Raw genomic sequence first — 15502 nt, forward strand, 5'->3', positions numbered from 1 at the left:
TGTTCGTCACTTCCACTGTATAGTCATAAGGGATTTGATTTAGGTCATGCCTGGATGGTCTAGTGGTTTTCCCTACTTTCTTCAATTTAAGTCTGAATTTTGCAATAAGGACTTCATGATCTGAGCCACAGTCGGTTCCCGGTCTTGTTTTGCTGACTGAATAGAGCTTCGCCATCTTTGGCTGCAAAGAATATAATCAATCTGCTTTCAGTGTTGGCTATCAGATGATGTCCAGGTGTAGACTCTTCTCATGTTGTTGGAAGAGGGTGTCTCACTTTGGCTCCGTCTTTTCATTCTTTCTGGAGTTATTTCTCCACTCTTTCCCAGTAGCATATTGGGCACCTATCAACCTGGGAGTTCATCTTTCAGTGTCATACATTTCTGCCTTTTCATACTGTTCATGGGGTTCTCAAGGCAAGAATACTGAAGTGGTTTGCCATTCCCTTCACCAGTGGACCACATTTTGTCAGAACTCTCCACCATGATCTGTCTGTCTTGGGGGTCTGTACATGGCATGGCTCATAGTTTCATTAAGTTAGACAAGGCTGTGGTCCATGTGATCAGTTAGATTAGTTTTCTGTGATTGTGATTTTCATTCTGTCTGGCCTCCAAGGCATAAGATGAGTGAGATTGCACTTATCTCACATGCTAGCAAAGTAATGCTCAAAATTCTTCAAGCCAGGCTTCAGTGGTACATGAACTGTAAACTTCCAGATGTTCAAGCTGGGTTTAGAAACGGCAGAGGAATCAGAAGTCAAATTGCCAATATCCTTTGGATCATCAAAAAAGCAACAGAGCTCCAGAAAAACATCTACTTTTGCTTCATTGAATATGCCAAAGCCTTTGACTGTGTGGATCACAACAAACTGTGGAAAACTCCTAAAGAGATGGGAATACCAGACCACCTTACCTGCCTTCTGAGAAATCTGTATGCAGGTCAAGAAGCAACAATTAGAACTGGACATGGAACAACAGACTGGTTCCAAATCAGGAAAGGTGTATGTCAAGGCTCTATACTGTCACCCTGCTTATTTAACTTGTATGCAGAGTTCAGTCCAGTTGCTCAGTTGTGTCCGACTCTTTGCAACCCCATGGACTGCAAACACCAGGTTTCATCACCAACTGCCAAAGCTTACTCAAACTCATGTCCACTGAGTCAGTGATGTCATCCAACCATCCCATCCTCTGTCATCCCCTTCTCCTCCTGCCTTCAACCCTTCCCAGCATCAGGGTCTTTTCAAATGAGTCAGTTCTTTGCATCACATGGTCAAAGTATTGGAGCTTCAGCTTCACCATCAGTCTTTCCAATGAATATTCAGAACTGATTTCCTTTAGGATTGACTGGCTGGATATCCTTACAGTCCAAGGGACTTTCAAGAGTCTTCTCTAACACCACAGTTCAAAAGCATCAATTCTTCAGTGCTCAGCTTTCTTTATAGTCCAACTCTCACATCCAGAGATGACTACTGGAAAAACCATAGCTTTGACTAGATGGGCCTTTGTTGGCAATGTAATGTCTCTGCTTTTTAGCATGCTGTCTAGGCTGGTCATAGCTTTTCTTCCAAGGAGCAAGTGTCTTTTAATTTCATGGCTGCAGTCACCATCTGCAGTGATTTTGGAGCTCAAAAAATCAAGCCTCTCACTGTTTCCATCGTTTCCCCATCTATTTCCCATGAAGTCATGGGACCAGATGCCATGATCTTAGCTTTCTGAATGCTGAGTTTTAACCCAACTTTTCACTTTCCTCTTTCACTTTCATCAAGAGGCTCTTTAGTTCTTCACTTTCTGCCATTAGGAGTGGTGTCATCTGCATATCTGAGTTTACTGATATTTCTCCCAGCAATCTTGATTCCAGCTTGTGCTTCATCCAGCCAGCCCGGCATTTTGCATGATGTACTCTGCATATAAGTTAAATAAGCAGGGTGACAATATAGAGTCTTGCTGTACTCCTTCCCTGATTTGGAACCAGTCTGTTGTTCCATGTCCGTTCTAACTGTTGCCTCTTGACCTGCATACATATTTCTTAGGAGGCAGGTCAGGTGGTCTGGTGTTCCCATCTTTTTAAGTACTTTCCACAGTTTGTTGTGATCCACAAAGTCAAAGGCTTTGGTGTAGTCAATAAAACAGAAATAGATGTTTTTCTAGATGTTTGGACTGCAAGGAGATCAAACCAGTCAATCCTAAAGGAAATCAGTCCTGAATATTCATTGGAAGGACTGATGCTGAAGCTGAAGCTCCAATAATTTGGCCACTTGATGTGAAGAATTGACTCATTGGAAAAGACCCTGATGCTGGGAAAAATTGAAGGCAGGAGGAGAAGGGGTCGACAGAAGATGAAATGGTTGGATGGCACCACTGACTCGATGGACATGAGTTTGGGCAAGTTCCGGGAGTTGGTGATGGACAGGGAAGCCTGGTGTGCTGCGGTCCATGGGGTTGCAAAGACTCGGACATGACTGTGCAACTGAACTGAACTGAAAATAACATAACATAAAAAGCATTATCTTACCCATGTTTTTTTAAAGCACTTTGTTTGGCTGCATCAGGTCTTAGTTGTAGCAAGCAAGATCTTTGGTCTTTGTTGCAACACGCGGGATCTTTTAGTTGTGCCAGCTGAACTCTTAGTTGCACCAAGCACATTCTTAGTTGCAGCATGAGGGACTACTGTAGTTCCCTGACAAGGGATGGAACCTAGGCCCACTGTATTGGGAACATGGAGTCTTAGCCACTGGACCACCAGGAAAGTCCCTACCTTAAATCGTTATTTAGGTATACATTTTAGTAGCGTTATATGGTGCAACCAGCACCACCATCTATTTCCCAAAATCCATCTTGGAAAACTAAAATTTTATACCCATCAAATTGCAACTCCCCCTTCCTTCCTCTCCCCAGACCTTGGCAACCATCATTCTATTTTCTAGGAATTTGACTACTCAAGGTACCTCACATAAGTGAAATCATACAGTGTGTGTCTTTTTGTGACTGGCTTCTTTCACTTAGCATAATGTCCTCAAGGTTCACCTATGTTCATATATGTAGCATGGGTCAGAGTTTCTTTCCTTTTTAAGGCCGAGTGAACCTCCATTGTATGTATATACCATATTCTGTTTATCCATTCATATGTCAATGAACACCTGGGTTGGTTCCAACTTTTAGCTACTATGAATAAAGCGGCTATGCACATGGTGTACAAATACATTGTCAAGACCCTGCTTTCAATTCTTCAGGGTATATACTGAGAAATGGGATTGCTAGATCATACATAATTCTATTTTTGCTTTTTTGAGGAAGAGAAACACTGTTTCCCACAGTAGCTGCATCATTTTCATTCCCACTAACAGTACATGAGGGTTCCAAGTTCTCCACATTGTACTGATCTTTTTCTGTCCTGGCTAATTTTAAGATGTTCTCTTTGTCTTTGGAGTTCCACAGTTTCACTATGATAAATCCAACTGTAGTTTTCTTTCTCTCCTACCTCTCCTCTGCTTTCTTTCCTTACTCTTGCTTACAATACATTTTGTTAGAGTCTGAATAATTATGTCTCCCATCAGTTCTGGAAAATTCTCAGCTCTTTGAAACCTGCCTCTCCTCCATTCATTTGTTCTGGGACTGTAATAACATATATGTTAGGTCTTCTCATTCTATTCTCCATATTCTTATTATCTGTCATATTTTTCCATCTTCTCGTCTCCTTGTTCTACATTCTGTATAATTTCTTCAGAGTCATCTTCCAGTTCAAAAGCTCTTTCCTCACTTGTCTCTGATGTGCTGTTTAACATGTAATCTGAGTCTTTCAAAAATTTCAACTACTGTATTTTCCATTTCTCTAACAGTTCTATTTGGTTCTTTCTCAGGTCTGCTTGGCCATTCTTGACTCATGGCTTCCTCATCTTTATGATTCCACTTTTCAGTTCTTTAAACATTTCATACAGAGCTTTATCATATTCATTAGATGTCAATTCTGTTGTTTCTGCTGATTCTTACTCATGGCTTTTCTCTTTCGTCCTTGGTGACCTCTGATTCTGTGGTCTTAACCTGTGGGGCTCCTACACAGCTGAATTGGGTCTATTTTTCCTCAGTCAGGATCCACATCTACTGCAGCTGAGAGACATGGTATCTTACCAATCTAGAACCACTTTAGACCATGCATGGCTGTGGTTTGGGTTCATGGTTTATTCTTTTCTGGAGGAGGAAAAGGAAAACAATCCCTGGAAATCTCACATACTTCCTGTAAGGTTAGTAATGCCTCAGTAAGTAAGTTAGGACATACATGCACACACACACACACATATACATACATATATGTGTCTGTGTATATATCTCCATAGACATATAATTGTTTCCTAAGGGTATCTGAACTATTTCATCATTTTGTTAAAAGTGAAAGTCTTATTATTTTCTTCATAATGGTGGAGGTGTTAGAATTCTTTATTTTCCACAGAATTCATAGTCAATTATGATTTTTCCCCCTTTAAAAAAATCCCCTAAATACTTATAAAGGACAATGGTTCAATTCAGTTATTTTCAAATTTTCAAGTATTATGCCACATAAAACTTAAAAGAGAATACCAGACAAGTTATTTAAATTTTAAAATTCCCTGAATATAAGACTGCTTAACAACATGAAACAAATACTGGAAAATGAAAGCAAGAGAATACCTGACAGTTTCAGTGTGCTGACTTACTGCTAAGAGGAAACAGCGAGGACGAAGTAAGAGGCAACAGAATGAGGCTCTTTCCCTCTCTGGCTCCTCAGACTGAGAAGCATGAGGTTTGATAAGTTAAGTTACAGGGACTTTTGAAATACAATCTCACCTTTATACTCCCCCCAATGAGATCAGGAGGCTCTTCATCTGTTTCCAAGGCGACATTTACAGAAGCAAAGGGACGACTGGCCATCTGTTGCATCTCTCGAAGAAGTTGCTGATGAGTAACACAGCAACCATTAATGCAAAGAGTACTGAGGGGATTTCATAGAGAATACTGCATATTAAAAATAGCTCATCTTCCCTGATTCAAACAAATCAATTCCAAAATGATATTTCTGAGATAGCTGGGGAAAACTGGACATGGACCAAGTATTACCTTTTTAATTTTGTTGACTATGATGCCAATATTGTTGTTATAGTAAAGAAAAATTCCTTATCTGTTGGAGATATATATTAATGTACTGATGGGTATAATGCTGTGATGCCTGCTTGTTAAGAACATAAATTATCCTAATTCCTCATATTTTTATTACTAAAGCCAGGCTTTCTTTTTTCCTGCTGAAACTTGGACCAAATACTTACAGAGCAACAAAAACTATCCTTTGTTACACAGTATCTAGGAACTGAAAGAGCACTTTATTCAGAGAGGTGGCATAAACTAAACACATAAAACACATGAAGTTTTGCAGAGCAGAGGGACAAGTAAGGGCTCTGGATTCAGGCAGGCTTGGATATGAATACCTGCTCCAACTCTTTCCAGCTGTGTGATGTTAAAAATTTATTTAAAGTTTCTGGGCCTCAGTTCCTTCCTCTCTAAAATGGGGTTTTAATCCCATAAAAGTATCAGTAGGATTAAATGAGATGCTTTAACTAGCACAGTGCCTAGCTTATGGTGTGTAGTCAATTATATATCATTAGGAATATCAGAGATTTGGGCATGTCACTGAAGCTCTGAGGTCATGTTGTGGAAGACAATGAGGCCTTACTTAACTGCTTCCTTGAAACTATTTTAGAGACAGAATCTTGGGCTGGATAGAGCTATGTTTTAGAATGGCATTTCTGTTTTAGAAACAGAATGTTCTGTTTTAGAAGGGCATTTTAAACATTAAACATTTTGTTAAATATCAATAATCATATGTCTACATCTCACAAAGCTATTTGTCCATTTACTCAACAAATACATATAACAATAATTCTCCTCCAGATTCTGTGCTAAGTGTGGAGTCACAGTGAGACAGAGTGCCTACCCTGCTTCCAGTTCCCAGTCTAGTTCCTTTATGACAAGTGCAGGAGATAATGTGAGTAAAGGCCCGTTAAACCAGAGCCTGGTATGTAGCAATGACTTAAGCAGTATTAGATGCTATTATTTTTGTTATTATAAATAATATCAAATAATTCTACAGTTCTGAGAGGGATAAATCATGAATGATATTTTAGAAAAGATGAAATATATTCTGAATGGACAGGTTCACAGTAACAGAGAAATTTTAAATCACAAAGGTAAAAGCTTAGTTTACTGGTTGATCGTCTGTGTAATTAGCATATATATTTTTTGGAAACCTGTTTTCTACTAAGTGTTTACCTCATTTTCTTTCATGTACGTTGTGATTATTTTCCAGTTGATTGTCTGTCTTCTACATTATTCAATTATTTTTATAAACTTTATTTTTATACATGTTTCTATGATGTTTCAATAATCTTATCTGAAAACAATAATTTTGTCCTCTTTCCAAAAGGAACAAAACTTATTTTTCTTTCTCTTAGTGCAGAGTCTAGAACATCCAGAACAAAACTAAGTGACTACTGGGACTACATAATGTTTAGAAGAAACATGGCCTTTGAAGACAGAAGTCTTAAGTTTAAAACATAGTTTGGTGTCTTTAAGTAACTATGTGATGATGGGTAAGTTATTTTGCCTCTCTGAGCCTCAGTTCCTTCATTTGTGAAACAGGAGTAGTATCAGTAACTATTTTATAGGTTGCTGTAAGGATTAAATTACTTAATATAAAACCTCTTAGAACAGTGCCTACAACTTAGAAATGCTCAAATGTCAGGGTTGTTTTTTTTTTTTCTTTTTTCTGTCAGTTCTTAATATGACTAACTTACCTGGATTTTATCGGGTACAACCTTGAGTATTTCTTCATCATGAGTGATGTTGGTTATCTGGTTATTTCTCAAAGTGTTGAGGAGGCATTATTTTTGAGTTTACTAAGAGTTTTGTTTTTAAACTAGGATGAGTGCTGATATTAATAAATGATTAAATGATTACTTGGCCACTACTGAAAATTAAGGTTTTTGTTTTTTTTTCTTTTCAACACCCACAGATATAATATATTCTAGTAGGTTCTCTGGTATGAAATGATCCCTTTACTACACAGTAAACTAGACAGCTGCACATTATAGTCATTATGCAACTGGTCTTTACTTTTTGGTGCTACCTTTCTCAAATTTTGGTTTCAAGGTTTTTATGCATAAAATGAATCAGGATTCTTTTCAGTTTCCCATCTTTTCCTTTACCCTGGAAACATTTATTTTTTTGGAAATAATTAAATCTCATAAACACCCAAGGAGGAATAGACTATTATTATCTCCATAAGCTCATCTCAAATTAAAACTGCCTGTGTCTAATAGCCTTTGTGGAGACAGTAATAATCTGACTCTCTCAAAATAATTTTTGGATTCCTTCCCTGGTACTAGTTTATGTGGTTTCTTACTTCTTTATTACACATTTGGATAACTTATTTTTTTCAGAATATTGCATAATTCATTGAGATTTTAAAATGTCTTAGTAATAGAGCTATTAAAAAAACCTCTGAAAATGTTATCCACTGAATTTTTAAAATGGTCAAAAAGAGGATGCAACATTACTTCTATGGAAAAAAATCACGTTTACATGGGTCAGAAAAGGTGTCATGGCCCCACTGCTCATGTCATGAACAGTGCTGAGTGCTTGGGTATTTTGAGTCTAGACATTTCTGTTCTCTAAATCTTCCTATAGATCAGTTTTTATATAGAAAAAAGCATGAGTAGATATAGAAGATCAAAAAGCACAAAATGAAGATATCAGTGCACTTCTATTTAGCAACAATGCAACAGACATGATGACTAAAAGGCAGAGTAATAACACGTGCAAGTTTCAATAAATAGCTTTTGTGTTGTAATTTTTAATCAAGTTTATTTATTTGACTTGCCAATTATAAATATTTGTTTGACTTATTAATATTACTTCTGAAATGGAGCTGTGGAAATAAACCAACACTAAAAAATAAAACTCAAGCAAATATTTAATCAGATACACATTTATCTTTCCTTGAATAATGAGAAATTTTTGAGATGCTTAAATGGCTGATTTTATTTTCATTCTCATGAAAGGCTCCTGTAAAAGCTGTGCTTTACTAAGCCTTCAGATCTCCAGCCTGAGTTAAGGAATCAGGGTCTGGGAGAAAGGGTAAAACTGAGTCAATACAATCCTAAAACTTTCTTTTAAGAAAGTTAAAACCATGTGGTGCAGAATTAACATAGTTTACATAGTACTAATTGAAGTCTACTGACTATGTATTACTCTCTATCACTACACAGCTAAAACTGACATGCTTAAAGGAAATATGAAGGAAAAATCTCCTTTAGGGATTCATTAATGTCTATTCACTGAGGCTTACCTCTCTACGTCTGGAAGCCCAACAACTTTGTTTGATCTTCCAAACCACAGCAGCCACCAGGAGCAAAGAGAGGAAACAACTGTAAGAAAGCAAAGTACTGAGTTATTATCCCAGCCCCCAGAATCAGCATGCTGTCATCCACACCTCAGGTCAGTCAGGGACACAATCCCCCAAATACCCACTCCAAGCTCCTCTCTGCTGAGTCATCACAACCAGTCCTGGTTCAAAGGAAACAAAGTATGAGGAATGAGCTTTCCGACCCAACCAGTAGACGATACTAACTCCACAAGGCACTCCCAGAGGAGAGGCCTTTATCAGAATGACATATCATGGCTTATCCCAAATAATAAAGATAATTCTATCATAATTATAACCAGTAACAAGCATGCTATTTAATCAAATCAGCAAAAATTTACTGATCAAGCCTAAAATCATGAGAAAAGTTAATTATGAAAGTAACAATCAGCTTTTCATAAGGAAGATGTAAACAGAGAATAAACTTATATGTAATAATATGTATTCAAAGTAAATACATATTTTATAAATAAAATAAAACAACTAAATTCAAGCCAACAACTTTTTTTTTCCTATTTTTTTTACTTTACAATACTGTATTGGTTTTGCCATACATCAACATGAATCCGCCACGGGTTTACGTAAGTTCCCACTCCTGAACCCTCCTCCCACCTCCCTTCCCATATCATCCCTCTGGGTTATCCCAGTGCACGAGCCCCAAGCATCCTGTATCCTGCATCGAACCTAGACTGGCGATTCGTTTCTTATATGATATTATACATGTTTCAATGCGATTCTCCCATATCATCCCGCCCTCTCCCTCTCCCTCTGAGTCCAAAAGTCTGTTCTGTACATCTGTGTCTCTTTTGCTGTCTCGCATACAGGGTTATCGTTACCATCTTTCTAAATTCCATATATATGTGTTAGTATACTGTATTGGTGTTTTTCTTTCTGGCTTACTTCACTCTGTATAATCGGCTCCAGTTTCATCCACTTCATTAGAACTGATTCAAATGTATTCTTTTTGATGGCTGAGTAACACTCCATTGTGTATATGTACCACAGCTTTTTTATCCATTCATCTGCTGATGGACATCTAGGTTGCTTCCATGTCCTGGCTATTATAAACAGTGCTGCAATGAACATTGGGGTACATGTGTCTCTTTCAATTCTAGTTTCCTTGGTGTGTATGCCCAGCAGTGGGATTGTTGGGTCATAAGGCAGTTCTATTTCCAGTTTTTTAAGGAATCTCCACACTGTTCTCCATAGTGGCTGTACTAGTTTCCATTCCCACCAACAGTGTAAGAGGATTCCCTTTTCTTCACACCCTCTCTAGCATGTATTGCTTGTAGACTTTTGGATTGCAGCCATTCTGACTGGTGTGAAATGGTACCTCATTGTGGTCTTGATTTGCATTTCTCTGATAATATGTGATGTTGAGCTTCTTTTCATGTGTTTGTTAGCCATCAGTATGTCTTCTTTGGAGAAATGTCTATTTAGTTCTTTGGCCCATTTTTTCATTGGATCGTTTATTTTTCTGGAATTGAGCTGCATGAGTTGCTTGTATATTTTTGAAATTAGTTGTTTGTCAGTTGCTTCATTTGCTATTATTTTCTCCCATTCCGAAGGCTGTCTTTTCACCTTGCTTGTACTTTTCTTTGCTGTGCAGAAGCTTTTAAGTTTAATTAGGTCCCATTTGTTTATTTTTGCTTTTATTTCCAATATTCTGGGAGGTGGGTCATAGAGGATCCTGCTGTGATTTATGTCGGAGAGTGTTTTGCCTATGTTCTCCTGCCAACAGCTTTCTTAAAGATTAGGACAGACTAAGTCCCAGTGGTCTTATAACCGCAAATGATTTTAATGTTCTCTCATCAAAAGCTACTGTGACAAGAAAGAGAAAGACTGACTTCTGATTAAAAGGACTAATGAGCCTAACAAATAAACCTCTTAGGTAGCTGTTTAAATAATTTAAAAATTGGCATTTTCATTCATTAATTTGTACAGTGTTCTGATCCAGAGTGTTACAAGGAGATACAAGGCTCTCTGCCCCTGCAGTTGGGTACTCTTTGTTGAGATCTGTGTTTGCAGGATGGGGTTGGCTTTGCAGAGGCAGCTTCAGAGCACATTGCTGAAGACAGGCCACCCCAGTTAGCTAGTGACAGGCCCCCTAAGGTGCTAGAGGACTGAACTTCTGCCCTTTCAGAAATAGAAATTAAGCCTCCCTCAGCCCACCGCTTTCCCGAGAGGGACATAGTGCAGACCCCTTCAATGAGTACCCTGGCAAAAGAGAAGCACCTCCACCCCCAACCCAGATCACACCACTCAGTGGAGAGTCTTCAGCGCCTATCTTGTTGGGCCCCTCGGCCGTGCTGACACTGATGATCCTTCCATCTCTCTGATGGTTTCTGTTTTTCTTTTTATACAGTACTTTATTGAGGCAGATCCTGTTGTAGGCTCATGGAATACATCAGTGAACAAAACAAAGGACCACTTTCCCCATGGAGGCAAACAGTAAATAAAGTGAGCAAATTATACAGCATGTTGGAAAGGAGTAAATACTACACAAACAAAAAGAAGGTAAGGGTAAGGAGGTTCAGGAGTGGTGGTGGTACTCTAAAGCAGAATGGTCGGAATGGGTGGACCTTAACTCTTGCGAAGGTGACATGTGAGCTAAGACGTGGAGGATGTGTGGGAGATGGCTTGTGAAGGTCTGCAGAAATGCGCCTGGGCAACTGGAATCAGCTAGTGCAAAGGATGTGCCTGGGATTTCTTGAGGAACCTCAGGAGGCTGGAGTGGGAAGAGGCAGTTATGCCAGGGATAAAGACATAGAGGTAAGAGAAAGGCAGATCATGAGGACCCTAAAGCCATCATAATGGTGTTGGCTTTTACTGAGTGAGATGAGCCACTGAAGATTTTTGAACACAGAAGTATCATGATATAATTTATACTGATGAGACCATTAAGGTAGCAACTCAGAAATAGAACAGGAGTCTAGGTAAGACATGAGGGTGGCTCAAATCAGGATGATGGTAGCAGGGGTACTTTGCAAAAGTACTTTGGAATCTGCACATGAAGGTCAAGACAGTAGGATTTCCTGATGGGCTGGACGTAGGGTACAAAAGAGAGAAGTCAGGGGGTGGGGACTGAGGAACTTATCATCAGCTTATTCAGGGAAGATTCTGGGGGGAGCAGGTGTGAGACAGCAGCAAGTAAAGTTTTAGACACGCTGAGTTCTGAGACATCTACCTGAAAGCTATGGGGATATGTCATGAGTTGATATGTAAACCTGAGGGCTGGGTGTCAGGTCTGGGCTGGAGACAGCTTGACAGTCATCAGCATGCACGTGTTATTTGGGGTAATGCATCTGCATGAGGACATCAGGGGAATAAATACAAATAGAGAAGGGTGTCTTGAGGGCACCCCAACACTGAGAAGTCAGGGAGGACAGGAAGAAGAGGTAAAGGAGTCTGAGAATAGTAACCTTCTTAGTCTTTCACGGTGTATATGCATAATCCTGCCCCGGCCCATAATCCTGCTTATGTTACTTTTACTCAAATAGATAAATACAACAGCAAACCTATATGGAAGAACATGAAACAAGCAAGTTGCTCCAGATGCTGGGGAGGCAGCTGAACCCAGGGTGGCCTCAGAGGCATCTTCTGGACTACCCTCAACACAGAACTGTGAAACAGAGCAGCTCAGAAGGTCTGTGCCCTTTATTCCCAAGAGCTTCTGTCATCAATGTGGGCCTGTTAAAAATACCAACAACCCAGTTCCTTCCACCTGATCCAGCTTTTCTGAGACACAAACGGCACATCAACAGACAATGAACATCCTTCAAAGCTGATACATGCAAGGTTTCTCCTCGGGTAACACAACAATGAAGAATTTACTGCTGCTACTGCTAAGACGCTTCAGTCGTGTCCAACTCTGTGCAACCCTGTAGACGGCAGCCCACCAGGCTCCTCCGTTCTTGGGATTCTCCAGGCAAGAATGCTGGAGTGGGTTGCCTTTTCCTTTTCCAATTCATGAAAGTGAAAAGTGAAAGTGAAGTCGCTCAGTCATGTCTAACTCTTCGCGACCCCATGGACTGCAGCCTACCAAGCTCCTTCATCCATGGGAGTTTCCAGGCAAGAGAGCTGGAGTGGGTTGCCATTGCCTTCTCTGGACAGGTCATGGTGGAGAGTTCTGACAAAATGTGGTTCACTGGAGAGAGAATGGCAAACCATTTCAGCATTCTTGCCATGAGAACCCCATGAACAGCATGAAAAGGCAGAAAGATATTACACTGAAATACTCCTCGCCCTGGTCATCCAATATGCTACTGAGGAAGGGCGGAGAAATAGCTCCAGAAAGAATGATAAGGCTGAGCCAAAGGGGAAACAACACCCAGTTGTGGATGTGTCTGGAGGTGAAAGTAAAGTCAGATGCTGTAAAGAACAATATTGCATAGGAACCTGGAATGTGAGGTCCATGAATTAAGGTAAATTGGATATGGTCAAACAGGAGATGGCAAGAGTGAACATTGACATTTTAGGAATCAGTGAACTAAAATGATGGGAATGGGCACATTTAATTCAGATGACCATTATCTACTGCTGTGGGCAAGAATCCCTTAGAAGAAATGGAGTGGCCCTCACAGTCAACAAAGAGTATGAAATACAGTACTTGGGTGCAACCTCAAAAACAACAGAATGATCTTGGTTTGTTTCCAAGGCAAACCATTCAACATTACAGTGCCCCAACCACTAATGCCAAAGAAACTGAAGTTAAATGGTTCTATGAAGACCTACAAGACCTTTCTAGAGGTAAAACCAAAAAAAAAAAAAAAAAGAAATGTCCTTTTCATCATAGGGGATAGGAATACAAAAGTAGGAAGTCAAGAGATACCTGGAGTAACAGGAGTACAAAATGAAGCAAAGCAAAGGCTAACAGAGTTCTGCCAAGAGAACGCACTGATCATAGCAAACATCCTCTTCCAATAACACAAGAGACAACTCTACATAAGGACATCACCAATGTTCAATACCAAAATCAGATTGATTATATTCTTTGCAGCCGAAGATGGAGAAGCGCTATACAGTCAGCAAAAACTGGACCCAAAGGGGACGTCCCTGTGGTCTAGTGGCTAGGACTCTGGGCTCCCAATGCAGGAGTCCCAGGTTTGATCCCTGGTCGAGGAACTAGATCCCACATACCACAACTGGGAACCAGCACAGCCAGGAAAAACAAAACAAAAACCAGGACCTGGAGCTGACTGCGGCTCAGATCATGAGCTCTTTATTGCAAAATTCAGGCTTAAATTGAAGAAAGTAGGGAAAACCACTAGGTCATTCAGGTATGACCTAAATCAAATCCCTTACAATTACACAGTAGAAGTGACAAATAGATTCAAGGGATTAGATCTGATAGACAGAGTGCCTGAAGAACTATGGACAGAGATTTGTAACACTATACAGGAGGCAGTGATCAAAACCATCCCCAAGAAGAAGAGACGCAGTAAGGGAAATGGTTGTGTAAGGAAGCCTTACAAATAGCTGATGATAGAAGAGAAGAAAAAGGCAAAGGAGAAAAAGAAAGATATATCCATCTGAATGCAGAGTTCCAGAGAATAGCAAGGAGAGAGAAGAAAGCCTTAAGTGCAAAGAAACAGGAAAACAATAGAATGGGGAAACCTAGAGATCTCTTCAAGAAAATTAGAGATAGCAAGGGAACATATCATGCAAAGATAGGCACAATAAAGGACAGAAATGGTAAGGACGTAACAGAAGCATAAGATATTAAGAAGAGATGGCAAGACTACACAGAAGAACTGTACAAAAAAGGTCTTAATGACTCAGATAACCACAATGGTGTGGTTAACCTAGAGCCAAACATGCTGGAGTGTGAAGTCCAGTGGGCCTTAGGAAGCACTATTATGAATAAAGCCGATAGAGGTGATGGAATTCCAGCTGAGTTACTTCAAATCCTAAAAGATGATGCTGTCAAAGTGTTGCACTCAATATGCCAACAAATCTGGAAACCTCAGCAGTGGCCACAGGACTGGAAAAGGTTACTTTTCATTCCAATCCCAAAGAAAGGCAATGCCAAAGAATGTCCAAACTACCATATATTTGCTCTCATTTCATATGCTATCAAGGTAATGCTCAAAATTCTTCAAGCTAGGCTTCAATAGTACGTGAATTGAGAACTTCCAGATGTACAAGCTGAATTTAGAAAAGGCAGAAGAACCAGAGGTCAAGTTTCCAACATCTGTTGGATCATAGAAAAAACAAAAGAATTTCAGAAAAACATCTACTTTTGCTTCATTGATTACGCTAAAGCCTTTGACTGTGTGTATCACAACAAACTGGAAAATTCTTAAAGAGATGAATATCAGACCACCTTACCTGCCTCCTGAGAAACCTTTATGTGGGTCAAGTAGCAATAGTTAGAACTGGACAGGAACAACAGACTGGTTCAAAATTGGGAAAAGAGTACATCAAGGCTATATATTGTCACCGTGCTTATTTAACATATATGCAGAGTACATCATGCAAAATGCCAGGCTGGATGAAGCACAAGATGGAATCGAGAATCCTGGGAAAAATACCAATAACCTCAGATACGCAGATGACAAAATGAAGAGGGACTAAAGAGCCTCTTGACGAAGGTGAAAGAAGAGAGTGAAAATTCTATCTTAAAACTCAACATTCGAAAAACTAAGATCATGGCATCTGGTCCCATCAATTCATGGCAAACAGATGGGAGAAAAAGGAAACAGTGACAGACTTTATTTTCTTGGACTCCAAAATCATGGTGTCTGCAGCCATGAAATTAGGAGATGCTTGCTCCTTGGAAGAAAAGCTATGACAAACCTAGACAGCATATTAAAAAGCAGAGACATCACTTTGCCGACAAAGGTCTGTCCAGTCAAAGCTATGATTTTTCCACTAGTCATGTACAGATGTGAGAGGTGGACCATAAAGAAGGCTGAGCACTGAAAAATTGATGCTTTCGAACTGTGGTGCTGGAGAAGACTCTTGAGAGTCTCTTGAACTGCAAGATCAAACCACTCAACTTAAAGGAAATCAACTATGAATATTCATTGGAAGGACTGATGCTGAAGCTGAAGCTCC

The 15502-nt window shown here is 39.6% G+C and overlaps 1 protein-coding gene across 3 annotated transcripts in view; it reads right to left on the reverse strand.

The window, feature by feature from the left end:
- ATRN (attractin) overlaps positions 1–15502 on the reverse strand; it is a 184848-nt gene that overhangs the window by 14754 nt on the left and 154592 nt on the right. For all 3 annotated transcript variants that reach the window (XM_027976837.3, XM_042229777.2, XM_042229779.1), the window contains 2 exons: positions 8369–8447; positions 4816–4923 (listed from right to left, as the gene is read on the reverse strand). In XM_027976837.3, the coding sequence (XP_027832638.1) occupies positions 4816–4923; positions 8369–8447 (187 nt within the window). Of the gene's footprint in view, positions 1–4815; positions 4924–8368; positions 8448–15502 lie in introns of those variants that run through there.

Source organism: Ovis aries, chromosome 13, assembly GCF_016772045.2.
Source record: "Ovis aries strain OAR_USU_Benz2616 breed Rambouillet chromosome 13, ARS-UI_Ramb_v3.0, whole genome shotgun sequence".
In the NCBI taxonomy this organism is placed as follows: domain Eukaryota; kingdom Metazoa; phylum Chordata; class Mammalia; order Artiodactyla; family Bovidae; genus Ovis; species Ovis aries.